The following is a 12,419-nucleotide window of genomic DNA, read 5'->3' on the forward strand; positions in this document are numbered from 1 at the left end:
AAGGAGTAAAGGCGCGTCGCACTGGATCCAAGCGCCCGGCGCGCTGGCTTCCGCGAAGAACAACTTTACGACGCATACCCGTTATACAGTACTACTACTAATCCAATCAACAGATGTGGATGACGAACGACGGAGACGTGTGATTCTCGCGGTAGCTGGTTGTATTGAGATCGGCATTTATGCTATAAGGTTAATGCTGAAACGCTACGGAAAGCTACACGGAACTGGAATTCGGCATTGCATGCGCTTAGACTGTGACATATTGCGATAGGCTTGGCCAAGCTTTTAGACAGTATCGCATAGCCAGTTTTTGGCTTCCACCATTCAAGTCGCCCAGTCAAGCACAGTCGGCGACGCGAATATGTCCTGCATTGCGGCTACGTGATCTCATGCATTCAGCAAGCCATTCGGAACCAAAATGCAACGGCAAAGTCCGTTATCAACCCCAAGCATCACCCCAGTCCTCCTCCTCCGCCCTCGCTGTAGTTGCCGGCTTGCTTGCATCAGGTTTGATGGACGTTGCTGTCGCCGGTTTCAGCGCCGCTGACGTTTGCTTTACTGCCGCGAGCGGCTTCTTCGTCGCAAGACCTTTTGGCAAAGGCCTTTTGCTTTGCTGTTTCGCCGTTGCTTGCGCATTCAGCCACCCTTCGAAGTCAGGCTCACCCCCGTCGTCGTACGTTGCACTAGATGCTATGCTTGGCTTGGAGGTGTGACTATTTGTTGAAGAGCGAGGTGGTTGTGCAATGGGTTCGGCCCATGAGTCCACAATTTCTTCCTGCTCATCTATGTCGCCCCAGTCTGCACCAAAGTTTTCGGCTTCGGGCTCCAATTCTGTTGATGTGGAAGTGCGCAAGCTCGAGCTTGCCCGCGCTACGATTGGCGCTGAAGGTACACCCGGCCGCGCTGGAGATGCCCTTGTTGACGAGCCATTCATGGAAGGCGACGACGAGGATCGTCCGAGTGGTGTGGGTCTGACACCATTACTGTTCGGTTCAATTTCTCCGCTCGCCGTGCTTAGCTTGTTGGTGAAGGAAGAGATCGCCCAGCCCATCCACTGGCCGCCGGGTCCTGGTTGAGGCGTGCTGATACGCGTGTTTGACGCACTGTTATCTGCTGAATGGGGCGGCAATATAGTCTCCGGCAGAGTTTGACCGTACCTACGCACACGCTCAAGGTAGATGTTGAGCGTTTTGTTGGCCTGGTCACGGATGACTTTCTCTTTGTCAACCAAGCTCGGGCAGATCGCAGGCAGCATTTTGGTTGCACAATCATCTTCGCTGAAAACATCCGCAGTGGCTGCCAGGGCCATGAGCGCAGCATTCCTGGCATGTAAGAATGGATCACGTAGTGAACGGGAGAAGGCAGCAGTCAAGACTTTGGCTCTCGAACCGACACCGAGGTTGCGCGCTATCTTTCCAAGGCAGATGGTTGTGTTCGTGCGGATGCCGGGCTGCTCATCATTAGCTGTCTTTGCAAGATGCCGTAACAGCTCGCCATTGATAATGCGATCGGAGAGTTTCGGCACGACCACCAGCACGGCCTTAACGGTCTGCTCGCGCACTAAAGGTGCAGCGTCGCCAAAGCCTGTCACCATCTGCGGGAAGATTTTATCGTTAATGACCCTCTGATTGAGATGATCGATCATTAGTGGCAAATTGTCCAGTAAGCAGACTCTAAGCGCGCGGTCAGGGTTGCCGAACAACCGGACCACCACTGGCGTGATTTGAGCATCGTATTCGTCCTCTGAAAGCTTCGTCGCGAAGCGTAGGACTAGCGAGAACGACTTCGGACCGCCGCCACCGAACTCAACCGCTTTGAGCAGTTCCGGAAGCACTTTGACTTTAAAGAAGTCTTCTGGGAAGTCATCTGTCTCTGCAACCTTTTCGAGTTCGCTCGTATGAGTTAGCAAAAGATTTAATGCCTAGGAATACGCCGCTATAGCATACCCAAGGAAGACATCCTTTTCTGCGTCGGTCTTTAAACCAAGATTATCAACGCCGTTGGAGAGCTGAATCAATGGCGTGTCGAAGAAGCCGCCCGTCCTACTGCCTTGCTCGAAGAAGTGGGCGATACTCAACCGCATCTTTGGGATAGCATGGGTGAGACGCTTATAGCTCGCATGCATCTCCATAGGGATATTCTTCGTCGTGGCGAGCTGGTCAGAGCCTGCAAAGCTGCCATTGAAGACTTCGTACACAAGGATGCCGTATTGATAGGCATCCACGGCGTGCGTTGGGTTCTTTCTTACACTCTCCCATCCAGCCTTGGCGATTTCGGGCGGCGAGTACCGCCCAATATCTGGCACGAGGCTGCCATGACTGGAGATGATCGCATCATCTTCCTTCAGCGAGCTCAGGACATCGAGTCCACCAAGCTTCCACTCTCCGCTCTCGCTTGTGTAGATTGATGAGGCGCGAAGGTTGCCGTGCACAGACGACGCTTCATCATTGATGAATTTCAGCGTCTTCGCAACGTTATGTAGACCCCACTTTAAGCTCTCTTCTGATAGCGCTTTCCGTTTCGTGGACCACGGCAACGGCGTCACTCGTTCAGTTGCGATGTAAATTAGCTGGTCTGTCTGCCTTGTGCCTCGTCAGTTGCCTCTCGCCAATTCGAGTCAATGCAAGCTCGGCCCACCTCCACCGTATCTAGTACTTTGACGATCCCAGGATGTCTTAGAGTGCGGAACTTTCTTAGCGCATTCTTCGCCAGTGGTAACCGCCCACGGTTCGCATTGATGTCGAAGGAGAAGATGCTGCATTTCGAGCCATCCTCCTGAGCCTCATCAGCAGACAACTCACGGAGCGTGCACGTGTTGTCCTACCCTCTTTGTGCCGTTATGCAACGTCCATACCGACTGATCCTGGTCAACTCTATCGCCAAAGGTGTACCCGAATGCTGGGCCTTTTGAGATCGACGCGACTGCCGATTTGAGGAAGTCCATGTCACTAGGGTTCAATCAACATCCGACGACAACATCCCCAGGAACGTGAACACATGAGTCGTGTAAGTGAATGGTCCAACTGCACCGTAACTGAACCCTTGAGTTCAGTGGCGTGTCGGCGCGTTCCGCTTGTGCGCCAGCGAGAAGCTTAACAGCTCGACGCGCCCCGAGGCGACGTGCCTGCCTTCAAACGGACCTCGACAATTCGATGCAATACGTTATGCAGCGCCACCGGTATTGTACGACTACGAAGGTCCCATGCCTGCAAAGTGTTCTACATATTGCGTTGGCTTGTTTGCATGTCTTGTGCGTTTGAGTCAACATACTCCTGTCTCATTGCTCGACAGCTGCTTCCGATCGAGCATCATCCTTGCCGAAACGGGAGACCATTCGTAGGTTGTTTCGCCAGACTACTAATACTGCGATCGGCCAACCCGGGTGATGGGCTCGGACCAGAGCCGCCCAGATATGTCCAACTACTCTCCGGCGAATGTTGGAACACGCAATGCAGCAGCAACGGTACGTGAATGGTTTTCACCACTTACTTCCGTCTTCACTTTGCGTGATGTAATCATGGTAAAAGGGCAGACAAGAAGACTTATGACGGTTACGGCCCCATGTCGGCACGCAACCTGTTGGTCCGGAATGACGACCCCATTGAATGACTGAAAAGATCTGATATTGCGTCCTGTTAAGCGCTTGTCTGTTGAGCTGTGCCGTCACACCGAAGTGCTAACCGTCAAACAGACTCCCTCGGCATCACCAGGAATGGTTCATGGTGGTGACATGGAATGGCTCCCACCGAAAAGCGCTGAGATCGGGCTTCGTCCAACCAACACTGATCGTTTCGGTACTTGGGCCCATGTCAGACTAAGAAAGCGTCGCCTTGAAGAGGATGGCGTGCTATCAAGCTCTCCAGACCGTAACCGGGTGGTCGATCGGCTTGATCGAACCTTTCGGCGGGACAATTCTGATGCCCGTAACGCACCTTACACTCACTACAGTCCTGAGAGATCTAGTTACCATAATAGCAACCGTCAACCATTGCTACCAAGGCAAGATTCCGACCACTGGGGCAGAGAATCTATCTCGCCACCGCCGGTCAGGCGCGGAGATTCTGCTCTCCTTGACCACAGGGAAATGAGATCACCTCGCAGCTTACGGCCGTCACTGTCGTCCCTTTACAGCTACTCCGAACGCTATCGCGTGAGCGACGGGATTGACGAGTCTCCGGACTTGATGGACGGTCGACCGCGCTTCCCGAACAAGGTTTGGGTGGCACCTCGTCACAATTCGAACGCGGTCAGTCCGCCAAAGAATGCAGCTCCTCCTTCTCCGTGCCCATTGATCTTTACCAGAACGCCTCATTCAACGCTGGAGCCGCCTCGGCAGGACTTCAACGGCCTCAAGAACGTCCCCATGGGCCCCAAGAGGTTGCCAAGAAAAACTAGCCTTCCCCCAGTCGAACCGAGTGTCCGCGCTGCACCACACATCTTTGTATCGAGCGACGCTGTGCCTCCAATGCCTCAAGCAGAGATACATGTTCGTGGGTTGCTTAGAAAGTTCGAACCATTCAAACTGCGCGTCGACGATTTGGGCTACTACATTGTGTTCCCGGACACCAATGAAGGGCATCGTTCGTTAGATGTGTGCTTCGGAGTGAAGAACGGCAGCAAGTTATTCAATTCATATACGATCGTGATGCAGGCTTTTCACAACGGACAGCCTCCCTACAAAAATGCACTTCATGGTTCCTCGAACCACATATCTTTAGACGATGTGGCCGCCATTGGTCAGCACTCAGTCTCCGTGCCGGAAGCAGATGGGTCAGTCTCGCGTTCCCCTCAAGGGGCAACTGCGATCTATGAAGCACCGCCCGATGACAGGGTTGCGCCAACGAAACCGACTGTTCCAGCAACTGGTGTTCTTGCACCAGCATGGAATACGGCACGATCTCCACGCGCTAAGTCTCCTTCGGCTCGACTACCTTCACGGCACGAGTTTGATGACTCTTCAAGCATTAGTGGCAGAACCAATTCCTCTTCTCGATCAGGATCAACGGGCTCCAAGTGTCATGTGTGCATGAAAGCTCCAAATGTTCATATCGAAGCTTTGGTTGCATGCTCGACATGCCCTAGGCGATACCATAAGCGCTGCCACCGACCAGCATTGCACGATAGTCCTATGCCTAGGGAGATCTGGCAGTGCCGCCGCTGTGTCAGGAAGCAGATTGAGATCCCGACGCCTATTTCCGCCGAAGCGGCCTCCTTAGACACCGTCGAACCACCCGCGAAACGGCAGAGGTTGGAAGAGGCTGCTGTCGTGCACCGAAGTCCTGTGCTAGTCGAAGCCGACCGTATCGAGGATAGTAACGATGACGAAGCTCGAGACCCGGTTCGAAGACCTGTTGAGGCCTCCTTCCAACCAGTAACGACCAGCAAGCCAAGGAATAGTGTGGTACTCGAACGGCCACAAGAGGAGCGAATTAGCCATCAAACGCTTGAATTCGATGACTCTCATGACATCGAGATGGCAAATTTGGTGGAGGCTAGCTTCACCGAGTCGGTCGACCAGGGCTCGGCTCCGCTGGCATTCAAGAAGACTGTTGTCCCTAGAAAGGTCGCCCGGCGGACCGAGAAAGATCAGAACTCGGTTTCCGGCGTCAATAATATATCGGAGCTCGAAAATGTCAATGGCAGTTGCGTAACGACACCCCCGGACTGGGCATTGTCGTCACAGACGGTTCGTATGAAGATGTCTGAAAGCGACACCACACTGATTGCCACAGCGACGGTGCCATCGGGACATGCATTGGCACCAGTCCAACAACCGCTTGCGTCAGAAGTGCCGCGGGAGGCCCTGGACAGTCACGAAGTCTCAGTGTCTCCAGCAGTGGCGTCAACAGATCCGAGACAGAAGCTACGTGCGCGACCAGGCGAACAGCAATCGGGTCTGCTGGCGAAGTCCGGATCTGCTTCGCCAGTGGACAGCGTTGTGCAGGCTGAGCAGAAGGAGCCGAAAGGAGTCACGGCACAGCCGATGGCAAAGCGCTCGAGGCCGACAAGGATTGTTCACTGTGCTACCAGTGATTGCGACACCAAGATACTGAACAATCACAAATTCTGCTCGAGATGCAAGAGGAAGGCCAACGAGGCAGCTGCTGTTCAGCCGGAAACAGCCACCGAGCAAATTGCGAGAGTATCGCAAGTAGTGACTGCAGCGGATGGTGTCGAGATGGCGCAAGCGTCGAGTAAAGGAGATCAGATTTCGCTGATTACGGAAGTGGTGAGCGAAGCATCGCCTCCAGCCGAATGGGATGCTAGTAGCGGTGCTGCAGTCACGCGTGGGACAGGTGCCGCTCCTGAGACAACGATGCCGACAATCGGAGCATTCCTTGCACCAAGCCAAGATGCCAATCAAGGCCCTGTTAGGTCAGCCGGCACGGATGCTGCTGTTGGTCCGCATGGTGCACTGAAGGACTCGATAGCGCTGCGCGGCCTAGGTGAGGCGGAAGCCCCCATTGCGCAAGCGGACCCGACCCCTTCAGCTCCTACGAGCACCGATTCACAGGCCATTAACTGTACCAATAATGATGGCGAAAGGGATGTCGAACGTCATAGCATAGACGAGGTTGATGTAGACATGGATGACCTTGATCTCTGGACCCGAAGGCCTGCAGGAGAGCGAAGACCTGCGGCGCGGAACGAAGAAGCGGAAGTACTTAATTGCCAACAGTGCGATGGCGAGGATAGCGATGGTGAGGATAGTGACGTCGTTTCGGATCCGCCGCAATCGCCTTCCCCGGCAAGCAGCGGCTCGGATGTTCTTTCAAGGCAGGATCGCTCGCCCTCAGCACCAGGCAGCACTGCAAGAGTCCACCGGAAGATGCAATGGAAGCGCCAACGGAGCAACTACACTGGTGGTACAGGTCTGGGTGATTGGCAAAAGCGACCGTTGGGCACATACGAGAGGCTCATCAAGCTTGCAATGTGCGAGGCACCCGATCATCGTCTCCAAGCCCGCGGTGTGTGTCACTGGGTCGCGAAGAACATCAAGGGCTACACACCTCGAGCCGGGAAGTGGGAGGAAGGCATAGCGATGACGATGGCGGCACATTCGGGGAACAATAAGAATCTTTTCTTGAAGTCGTCGTTCAGAGAGGATATTGATAGTGCGAAGTTCGGCAAGAGTGCGTTCTTCACGCTCAGGGCGGATGTGGTGGCGACGAACGAAAGATGGGATCCTGTGCTTAAAGAGCCTGTTTCACCGCCTTCGGCGTCGCCAAAAAAGCCTGCCAGGGCTGCTGCAAGCTCCGTAGTAGAGGCTGTCAGCCGAAGACGCCACGCTGCCACGGAAACGGCGAATCGTATTGCGTCCGAAGACAAGCTGAAGTCTCGCCTGAAAGGCACACCCAATGGGGCTGAGAAGCGGCCAAGTCTGAAGCTTCGCCTTAACAAGGCGAACATTGAGCCCAAGAGCGTGCCTTCCGAAACAGCGCCTACAGGCTCCGCAAGCGGCAATAGCAAACGCGGCAAAACAGTGGCGCAACCGACCAAAGCTTCGGATATGGCTGATGACACAGCCGTCGTGGAAGGTGATGAACAACATGCATCAGACACGTCGGATGAGGAACCTCTCAGGACCAGGCGCTCCAAGAGAAATGCACCAATAACGATGGCCTTACCGGTGCTGGCAGAAGCTCGAGCTGACCAATTTGATTTGTCAAATGCCTCGGACGACGAGCCCCTTGTCAACATCTTCCGCAGGACATCTTCAGCCTTCATCGCACCAGCCGCAGTAATGCAGTCTGCCGTTGCAGCGCGAGGCGCGAATGCTGACGCTAATAGGATCGACATGAACAACGTGCCAAATACGAGCTACGACGAAGAGACACAAGCACACGATCGTGGCCACGGTACGAGTTCCATGAATCACATATCCATGGAGGATGAGTCCCAAACTCCGGATATTCCGGTAGAAGCTTCGCACACTCCCAGCAACGCCGTGAAGACAAGGACGACGATGGTGAAGCTGAAGGTAAAGACGGCGCATGCCTTTATCAGCAATGCATCATACCGGGTGCTATCACTAGCCGACCTGTTGAAGCTTGAGCCTGAAGAGAAGGACTACAGTGCGCTATCGCTCAGCGAAGAGTGGCCAGAGTGGGATCCCGAGTTCCGCGCCTTGAAGACGGAAGAGATCAAAAAGAGGCCGACGCGGAAGCAGTTGTTCGGAAAGCCAGCGATGTACTCGAGGCTCGCTAGTAACATAGGCTCTGACGAGGGGCTGGCGGGCGCTGTCATAACGAATCCGCTGAAGAACATGGACAAAACCATGTTCGGGTCTGCAGAGGTTAGCGGCTTGCCCGGCCTGGACACGAACATACGGGCGTGCGACACGCTGGAAGAGTTGTTCAGTCTGCCCAAGAACGTTGTCGCGGTTGTTGAAGATAAAAGACTGTGTTTTCGGGACGTCGCGGTCAAGGCGGGCGGAAAGCTATCGCGAGGGAGAGGTCTGTATCCCACCGGCTGCAACTGAAAAGTTTCTGGGTGCTGCCGAAGGGTTGGCTCATCGGTGGACCTCGTCACTTGTAGGTCGACTTGTACGATCGCTGTCGGACGATACGGTGCGAAGCTCTCGAAAGCACCTGTAAGCGTAAGAGAACTGATCGAACGCTTGACCAAGCAGGTATCGGTCGACATTCAGACGCTAATGGAGACAGTACAGCTAGTTAGCTTCTCATCGAGTCACAACGCATCATCGTTGTGCCATCCTCATCTGCTCAAGGTCGTTTCTGTACTGCAGATTCTGTTTCTCTAAATCCTCGATGCGCTCGAGCAAGGGTTCCATTTGCTCCTCAGCGCCGGCACTGAGTTCCTCAATGATCTTGAAGACACGCCATAACCGCAACACTACGACTAGCGAGCCTACTTCCTCGAGCACGCCTTTGAGTGCAACATCGATGGTGAAGCCAACCACGATGACGGTAGCATCGAAGCAGTGGAAAGCGGAATGAAAGTATCTGAACGCTCGATCAGTGCGCTGCAATTTACATACAATTCCATAGCGAAGACTGGAAGCGACTGACTGCCATCCGAATGCCCAAATACTAGCCAACAACTCGACCATGAATAGACACGAGAAAACGAGGCTCAGGATGCTGAGGACTTCTTGGCCGTGTTCGCCATCGCGTGGTGGAATGCGGCCTTCGCAGGTGAGCAATTGAAGGATAAGGTCGGCGAAGATGGAGCCGATGTCTACAGATACTAGAGCTAAGACTGAGTAATGGCCGATTTTGGAAGTGAGATAGCGTTTGGTCTCCCGCCGGGCTACGGATAGTGTTGTCGTGTCGGATGAGTGATGGTGGGAGGATGGTAGCGAGGGGAGAAGAGGACGCTGCTCGTTGTCTCCAGTCATGTCTCCAGAGAAGCTGTCTTGTGTAGACTGATTTCACAAGGCTAATGATAGATACAAACAATAGTGTACGCTTGGCAGACTTGGCAATGGAGATGAAGTGAATGAACGTTTGGAGATCGGGAGAGCGAGGGCCAGCTTCCGTCCCACTACTTTGTTCTCCGCTCCGCAGTAGCAGATTGCTCGGGCATGTGCATGTCTATGTACCCAGCAACACTATCTTGAACATTGCGCTCGACTCATTCTCCTTCGGCGATGCAGAAGCTCGTCCAACGTGTGGCTCGCGCAAACCGAGTGCGCGCCCGGCAGCATGGAAAAGACAAACAACACCAGCATGCCGCGAAGGAATGGGAGCGCTCGCAAATGCGGAACCGACTGGTGAAAGTGTACGGTGAGAGCATCAGACAGGCGCGAATCAACCGCCAGGTCGACTGGGACACGGGCGCACTAGCACCTCGGCGGGACGCCGGCGAGAATGCCACCGGTTACGGGGCCTTGGGAATACAAAACCTGAACATGGCAGAACTACCCAATAAGCACCAAGTCAAGCGCTCTCTCATCGTCGAAGGCGACCGAGTAGCCGTGATTCGAGGGCGGGAGAAGGGCAAGATTGGGTCTGTGACGCAATACAGCAAGGAGTCCAACAGCGTCAAGATCAAAGGGGTCAACGTTGTCGACGTGGTTGTGCCGGAGTACCTTACCAGAGAGCAAAACCTGTCGAGCGATACTGTCCAACCCGTCAGTAGGAATATTCCGATCGAGGATGTACGGTTGGTGTATCCACTTCCTGACCCTGAAACTGGTATACCAAGAGATGTGATGATAGATCGTCTGATTCGGATCAAGAACGTGGGACGAGTGATACCGGGAACCAACACCGTCATACCGTGGCCGGAGAAGTTGCAGGAGGAAGATGTTGACCATCCGTACGATACCCTCCGCATCAATGTGGAGGAGCAGACATTCCGGCCTATCTTATTGTATCACCCTATGCCGGAGACGGTATTAGACGAACTGAGGGGCAAGTACTCCAAGTTCAGGAAGCGGCACGATCGGGAGTATATAGAGAAGCTGGAGTTGGAGGATGCAAAGGTGGAGAAGCGGCGGGAGTTGATGAAGGGTATGCGGACGCCTTTGCAGGAGCTGGCGGCGATGCGACAGCAGCAGAAGCAGGCGGAGTTGAAGAAGGAGTTGACGGAGGAACAGCTGGCGAGGATTGGAGCGGTGATTGCGGCAGAACAGGCGAAGGCGCTGGGTAGAGTGCAGGGCGTACCCGGTGCAGAGCGGTGACAGCGGCAGACGCTGCTAAGCTCGCAACATTGTTTACTGTGACATGGAGCGTGGTCAGAACTCAAATAGAGGACACCAATCCCAACCTCGCTTCGATAGCGCAAGCTATTGTCAAGGCCACAGTATCAGCAAGTGTAGCTCTGCTACGGAGATTGTTGCTTGACACAAAGTTCGAGTGCGCATGTTGGAATGGTATAGGTGGCCATTTGCCATTTGCAGGCCTACGCGACCCTACTACGGTTCAGGCAGTGCTGCACTCTTGCAGCATACCCAAGTCCCTCATGGCAATTCAACGATCCAATTGCCACCAGCGCCAACGCTAAAACGATCGTAATCCCTCCGATGTATATCGAACCCTTTTGGCGTCCTGTCTGACCCGCCGTACATTCATTCATAAGCTGGCCGACATCGGCAGCCAGAAGCTATTTTCCACACAGCCTAAGCGGCGCCAAGTATTTTCATGGGAGAGTCTGTTGCAGGTGGCGTAAGGACGTCCTCTGCGACCTCAACAACACTGGTCGTGGCTTCTTCGGAACCCACAGCAGGATCCACAGTCATGCCGTCCGACGCCTCGGTCGCTTGAGCATGGGCTTCAGCGTCATATGGGATGTGGTCGCCATCGACCACTGCAGCCCCTGCAGTGGTGTCGATGTCCAAGAGTGTCTCATGATTGTCCGCCGCCTGCACGGGCGCACCAGTAATAGACAACGACATTTCGAGGCCGTCGTCGGAGATGGTGCTCGCATTTGATGGCGCAGACAAGTCGCCGACCTCATCGTAGTACGGAGGCTTGCCCGACAAAGCCTCAGCTAGCGTGTCGATGTCGGTGATCGTAGAATCCATTCGCCTCATGAACGGCTGATCATCGAAGTAGCCATGTGTCTTAGCGTAATCGAAGACCGCTTCTGGATCGAAGGCGCGGATCAGGTCGACGTCGCCAGTGCGTACCTTTGGGTTGGCGTACGCTTCGTACTCGGCAAGAATGTCCTCAATAGGCCAGCGCTGTATCTTGCGGAGACATGCAAGGACGCAGCCGGTCCGGTGCCTGCCCTGGTTGCAGTGGATGTACATTGGGTAGTTGGCGCTGTCCATGACGAGGAGTAGCGCTGCGCAAAGTGAGTCCCATGTTGTGCTGACTCTGCCATCTTTGTTGGGTGCAATGTCGACACGGAGGCGCTTGATGCCGTCATCGCCAATCCAGCGACTGTAGGCCTCTGAAGGCTCCGTGTCAACCAGGCAGCTGCAGCTCGGTCAGCTTGCATACTCAGAGGTGAGCTTGCAATAACCTACAGAACATTCCGGAATTTCAGTGATCTCAGGAAATCGATGTTGCGGTCCTGAGGGAAAGCGCTTCGATATAGGTTACCATCCTTGGTGGCGCCGAAGTTCGGTGGCGGAATCAGCGACCTGAGCCGCGGTGGGCAAGGCTGATGACGAAGCGTGGGAGTGGCTGCACCCGTCGACGGTGGCGATGGTGGTCGTGAGGTATACTCCACTAATCGCTGTCAGAGATGCACTCGACGACCAAGAGCGCTAGGCGCCGCGGTAGGGAAGAAGATACCTCCTTCCATCGCATCCGGCACCCTGACTTCCCGCACACTCTCCCCGTTCACTTCGCCAACCACAATCTCATTGCAGCTGACGTCAGTCTTCTCGTCAGCCATGGGTAGCGAGACGGTGGTGATAAGTTGCCCGGCTCCGTTCGTCGCCATCGACTCCCACTTCTTAGTCGGCGCTGAAGAGACAAGAACAGTATGATCTTTCAAACCGA

At 54.5% G+C, this 12,419-nt stretch overlaps 6 protein-coding genes across 6 annotated transcripts; 3 read left to right on the forward strand and 3 right to left on the reverse strand.

The window, feature by feature from the left end:
• Positions 1 to 155: 155 nt before the first annotated feature.
• On the reverse strand, positions 156 to 3,000 carry BAUCODRAFT_33274 (uncharacterized protein). Its single transcript, XM_007677097.1, has 4 exons — positions 2,825 to 3,000; positions 2,638 to 2,775; positions 1,947 to 2,578; positions 156 to 1,892 (listed from the first exon to the last, which is right to left on the reverse strand). The coding sequence occupies exons 1-4, from the start codon at positions 2,942 to 2,944 to the stop codon at positions 440 to 442; spliced, it is 2,343 nt and encodes a 780-aa protein (XP_007675287.1). The 5' UTR covers positions 2,945 to 3,000; the 3' UTR covers positions 156 to 439.
• A 142-nt stretch (positions 3,001 to 3,142) lies between these two features.
• BAUCODRAFT_456343 (uncharacterized protein) lies at positions 3,143 to 4,558 on the forward strand. The gene is made up of 3 exons (XM_007677691.1): positions 3,143 to 3,463; positions 3,692 to 4,246; positions 4,303 to 4,558. Exons 1-3 carry the CDS (start codon positions 3,386 to 3,388, stop codon positions 4,393 to 4,395), a joined length of 726 nt encoding a protein of 241 aa, XP_007675881.1. The 5' UTR covers positions 3,143 to 3,385; the 3' UTR covers positions 4,396 to 4,558.
• A 570-nt stretch (positions 4,559 to 5,128) lies between these two features.
• On the forward strand, positions 5,129 to 8,482 carry BAUCODRAFT_147625 (uncharacterized protein; the record flags this gene model as incomplete). The annotated part of the gene is made up of 1 exon (XM_007677692.1): positions 5,129 to 8,482. The coding sequence occupies one exon, from the start codon at positions 5,129 to 5,131 to the stop codon at positions 8,480 to 8,482; it is 3,354 nt and encodes a 1,117-aa protein (XP_007675882.1).
• Positions 8,483 to 8,749: 267 nt separating this feature from the next.
• On the reverse strand, positions 8,750 to 9,274 carry BAUCODRAFT_50672 (uncharacterized protein; the record flags this gene model as incomplete). Its single annotated transcript, XM_007677163.1, has 2 exons — positions 8,750 to 8,966; positions 9,033 to 9,274. Coding segments are annotated over 2 exons (459 nt in total), but the record flags the coding sequence as incomplete, so codon positions are not given.
• A 447-nt stretch (positions 9,275 to 9,721) lies between these two features.
• On the forward strand, positions 9,722 to 10,648 carry BAUCODRAFT_68328 (uncharacterized protein; the record flags this gene model as incomplete). Its single annotated transcript, XM_007677236.1, has 1 exon — positions 9,722 to 10,648. One exon carries the CDS (start codon positions 9,722 to 9,724, stop codon positions 10,646 to 10,648), a length of 927 nt encoding a protein of 308 aa, XP_007675426.1.
• An 894-nt stretch (positions 10,649 to 11,542) lies between these two features.
• On the reverse strand, positions 11,543 to 12,057 carry BAUCODRAFT_53222 (uncharacterized protein; the record flags this gene model as incomplete). The annotated part of the gene is made up of 2 exons (XM_007677180.1): positions 11,543 to 11,888; positions 11,939 to 12,057. Coding segments are annotated over 2 exons (465 nt in total), but the record flags the coding sequence as incomplete, so codon positions are not given.
• Positions 12,058 to 12,419: the final 362 nt, after the last annotated feature.

This window comes from Baudoinia panamericana, assembly GCF_000338955.1.
Source record: "Baudoinia panamericana UAMH 10762 unplaced genomic scaffold BAUCOscaffold_5, whole genome shotgun sequence".
NCBI lineage: Eukaryota > Fungi > Ascomycota > Dothideomycetes > Mycosphaerellales > Teratosphaeriaceae > Baudoinia > Baudoinia panamericana.

Bases quoted from the DNA above. Each gene is read 5' to 3' on its own strand.
- BAUCODRAFT_456343 (XM_007677691.1), top strand. From the start codon at position 3,386: ATGGGCTCGGACCAGAGCCGCCCAGATATGTCCAACTACTCTCCGGCG. The intron at 3,464-3,691 runs GTACGTGAATGG...ACCGTCAAACAG, and splicing joins CACGCAATGCAGCAGCAACG to ACTCCCTCGGCATCACCAGG. The intron at 4,247-4,302 runs GTCAGTCCGCCA...GATCTTTACCAG, and splicing joins CTCGTCACAATTCGAACGCG to AACGCCTCATTCAACGCTGG.
- BAUCODRAFT_33274 (XM_007677097.1), bottom strand. From the start codon at position 2,944: ATGGACTTCCTCAAATCGGCAGTCGCGTCGATCTCAAAAGGCCCAGCA. The intron at 2,776-2,824 runs GTAGGACAACAC...GATGAGGCTCAG, and splicing joins TGCATAACGGCACAAAGAGG to GAGGATGGCTCGAAATGCAG. The intron at 1,893-1,946 runs GTATGCTATAGC...AACTCATACGAG, and splicing joins GAAAAGGATGTCTTCCTTGG to CGAACTCGAAAAGGTTGCAG.